The sequence below is a fragment of the Arachis duranensis genome, chromosome 1, assembly GCF_000817695.3.
Source record: "Arachis duranensis cultivar V14167 chromosome 1, aradu.V14167.gnm2.J7QH, whole genome shotgun sequence".
NCBI classification, from domain to species: domain Eukaryota; kingdom Viridiplantae; phylum Streptophyta; class Magnoliopsida; order Fabales; family Fabaceae; genus Arachis; species Arachis duranensis.
The window spans coordinates 10,231,364-10,233,713 of record NC_029772.3 but is presented as its reverse complement, the minus strand read 5'-3'; the positions used below and the strand labels follow the sequence as shown (position 1 = coordinate 10,233,713).

Genomic DNA, 2,350 nt, shown 5'->3' with positions numbered 1-2,350 from the left:
ATTTAATTTAAAGAGTGGGAGTATTTTTTTTCCCTCATTCTTGATGTCAATATCAAATAGCATGGAGTGAATATTAGCGATTTTTTTAGTGTAATTTTTTTTCTCACACTTATGTCAATATCAATTCAATATGCAAAATAAGAATTAGTATAAATAATAATAATAATAATAATACAAATTTTTTCTTTCTTTTTCAAGTTCAACTAATTATTTTTATAGCAAATGATATGAAAGTTACTCCTATAGTAGTGTAGTTGTTCAAGAACAACCCCAATATAACACATTATTGTTTGGTTTATTGCATCACTAAAATTAATAATGAATGATTAATTATTACATCATGATAGAAATTAACCAAAGTAATTATATATCTTCACATACTCTTACACAACATAACATAACGCAATTGCGACTTAAATAACAACATTGATGACCACAATATAATCATCTAAAAAAAATAAATCCTCTCAATTTTTTTTTAAAATTTATGTTATAAAATATAATTTCTCATCATAGATTATTTAAGTAGTGGAATAAAAAATATTTAAAAAAATTGAGAAGATGTATTATTTTTTTATCATCAGAAGACTTAAAACAACATACATGAAAATTAATTATTAATCCACCAAAATTAAAGCACAGTGTTCATTTTGAATTTCATAATCATGATCATGGATCTAAGGGCATTTATGGAATTGGTGGCGGGTGGTGAGGCTTTTATAGCAAGGGCAAGAATCATGGTGGCCAGAGGTGCCTTCAGGAACACACTTGCAAACCTTACAGCAACTTCCACATGCCCTTTTGCATAGATTTGGCCTTGATGATAATTTGCACCTTCTTTCACATTCTAACCCACAATCTAGCATTATTCATATATAAATTAAATTAAAATTTATTTTATATTAACTATAATATGTACTTAAAAAAATAAAACCATATTATACATATGGTAAAAGTAGAAAATCATGTACAATCAACTTCACGTGAAATTGATAATTGAGAGCCATTAAATAAAAATTTAATCAAATTAACCAAATTATTTAACCGTTTTTAATTACCAATTTCACGTAAAGTTGACTACACCTAAATTTTCACCTATACATATACATATATATACCAATTGTTTGTGGAAGAGGAGTTGGTGTTGGAGCTCCAATGTTGGTGGTGCTCATTGTCATCATCTGTGTTAGTGAAAAACCATTCATGTATATTAATCAAATATCAACATTGTTATTTACTTAGGTGCATTGTTTAATTCATGGTAGCTAAAAAAAGACATCATTAACAATCTATTGACTAACGATAAATTTGTGACAAATTAATTTTTAATTTGTTAAATTAAAAAATATCATAGCCAACCAAAAAGAACAAAATTATAAGATAGTTTTGAGTTTATTTCTTCAAATGAACACAAATTTTAATACAAAATATATTAAAATTATTTTTTTATCAGTATAAAAAAAAGTATATTATTAGCAATTCGAATTTATTCAACACTTGTCTAATTTAATGTTGGTCAACTATTTTATGAAAACAGAAAAAAAAACTATTATTTCTTCAAGATAATTATTACATATATATACTAAATAAACATGTCCAACAAAAATGTTATAATTAATTTAGTACTAATTAAATTACTAATAGTGATTATGAAGATAATGATAGATTATAGGAGGCATATAGGTTTACCGTTTGGTGTGATTCAGCAATGTGAAGAAGGAGAAGAGTGAGGAGAAGTGAAGAAGCAATGAGAGTTCTAGAGAATGCCATTATGAAAATTAACAATAATAATATTATTATGAGCTTATTGGTGACAATGAAATGCGAAGTAAGATTATGATGAGTATTTATAGGAGGAATTAACAACACTTTTAAGAGTGAGATATGGTTTATTTTGAGAGAATAAATTAATTGTATAATGCAAATTGAATTGGATGCAAACAAAAGAGATCACTACCTCGAAGGTGCTTTTGACAGGCTAGTCCAGCAAAGACAGAGATCAAACCCTAATTCATCTAGTTGCTTCTTGTTGACTTTAGCTTAGCTTCGACCTCTCACATGGATGCTAATTTTAAATAAATAATAAAAAATAATTTTAAATTTATTAATGAGATGTTAAAAATATAATAATTAATGCTGCCTTCTTTTATTGGTTTAAGTTTTTAGAATGAGTAATTTTATGATATAATATTAAAATTTTATGTCAAAAAAGTCAAGAATTCGACCATTGATAAATCTCAAAAATAAAAAATAACATAAAGTAAATAAAAAAAATCCGTGCCAAAATTAAATTTGAGAAAAAGTATTAGAAATATAATCATTAATATTATTTTTTTATTAATTTAAATTT

General features: G+C 25.2%; 1 protein-coding gene across 1 annotated transcript; it reads right to left on the bottom strand.

Annotated features, from left to right (window-relative positions):
• Positions 1-276: 276 nt before the first annotated feature.
• On the bottom strand, positions 277-1,812 carry LOC127741431 (cypmaclein-like). The gene is made up of 3 exons (XM_052253795.1): positions 1,690-1,812; positions 1,118-1,181; positions 277-859 (listed from the first exon to the last, which is right to left on the bottom strand). The coding sequence occupies exons 1-3, from the start codon at positions 1,768-1,770 to the stop codon at positions 678-680; spliced, it is 327 nt and encodes a 108-aa protein (XP_052109755.1). The 5' UTR covers positions 1,771-1,812; the 3' UTR covers positions 277-677.
• Between the last annotated feature and the right edge of the window lie 538 nt (positions 1,813-2,350).

What these genes read in the sequence shown, in the direction of transcription:
- LOC127741431 (XM_052253795.1), bottom strand. Translation starts at nt 1,770, where the DNA reads ATGGCATTCTCTAGAACTCTCATTGCTTCTTCACTTCTCCTCACTCTT. An exon ending in TTGCTGAATCACACCAAACG is followed by an intron (nt 1,182 to 1,689) that starts GTAAACCTATAT and finishes TCACTAACACAG; the next exon opens with ATGATGACAATGAGCACCAC. An exon ending in TCCTCTTCCACAAACAATTG is followed by an intron (nt 860 to 1,117) that starts GTATATATATGT and finishes GAATAATGCTAG; the next exon opens with ATTGTGGGTTAGAATGTGAA.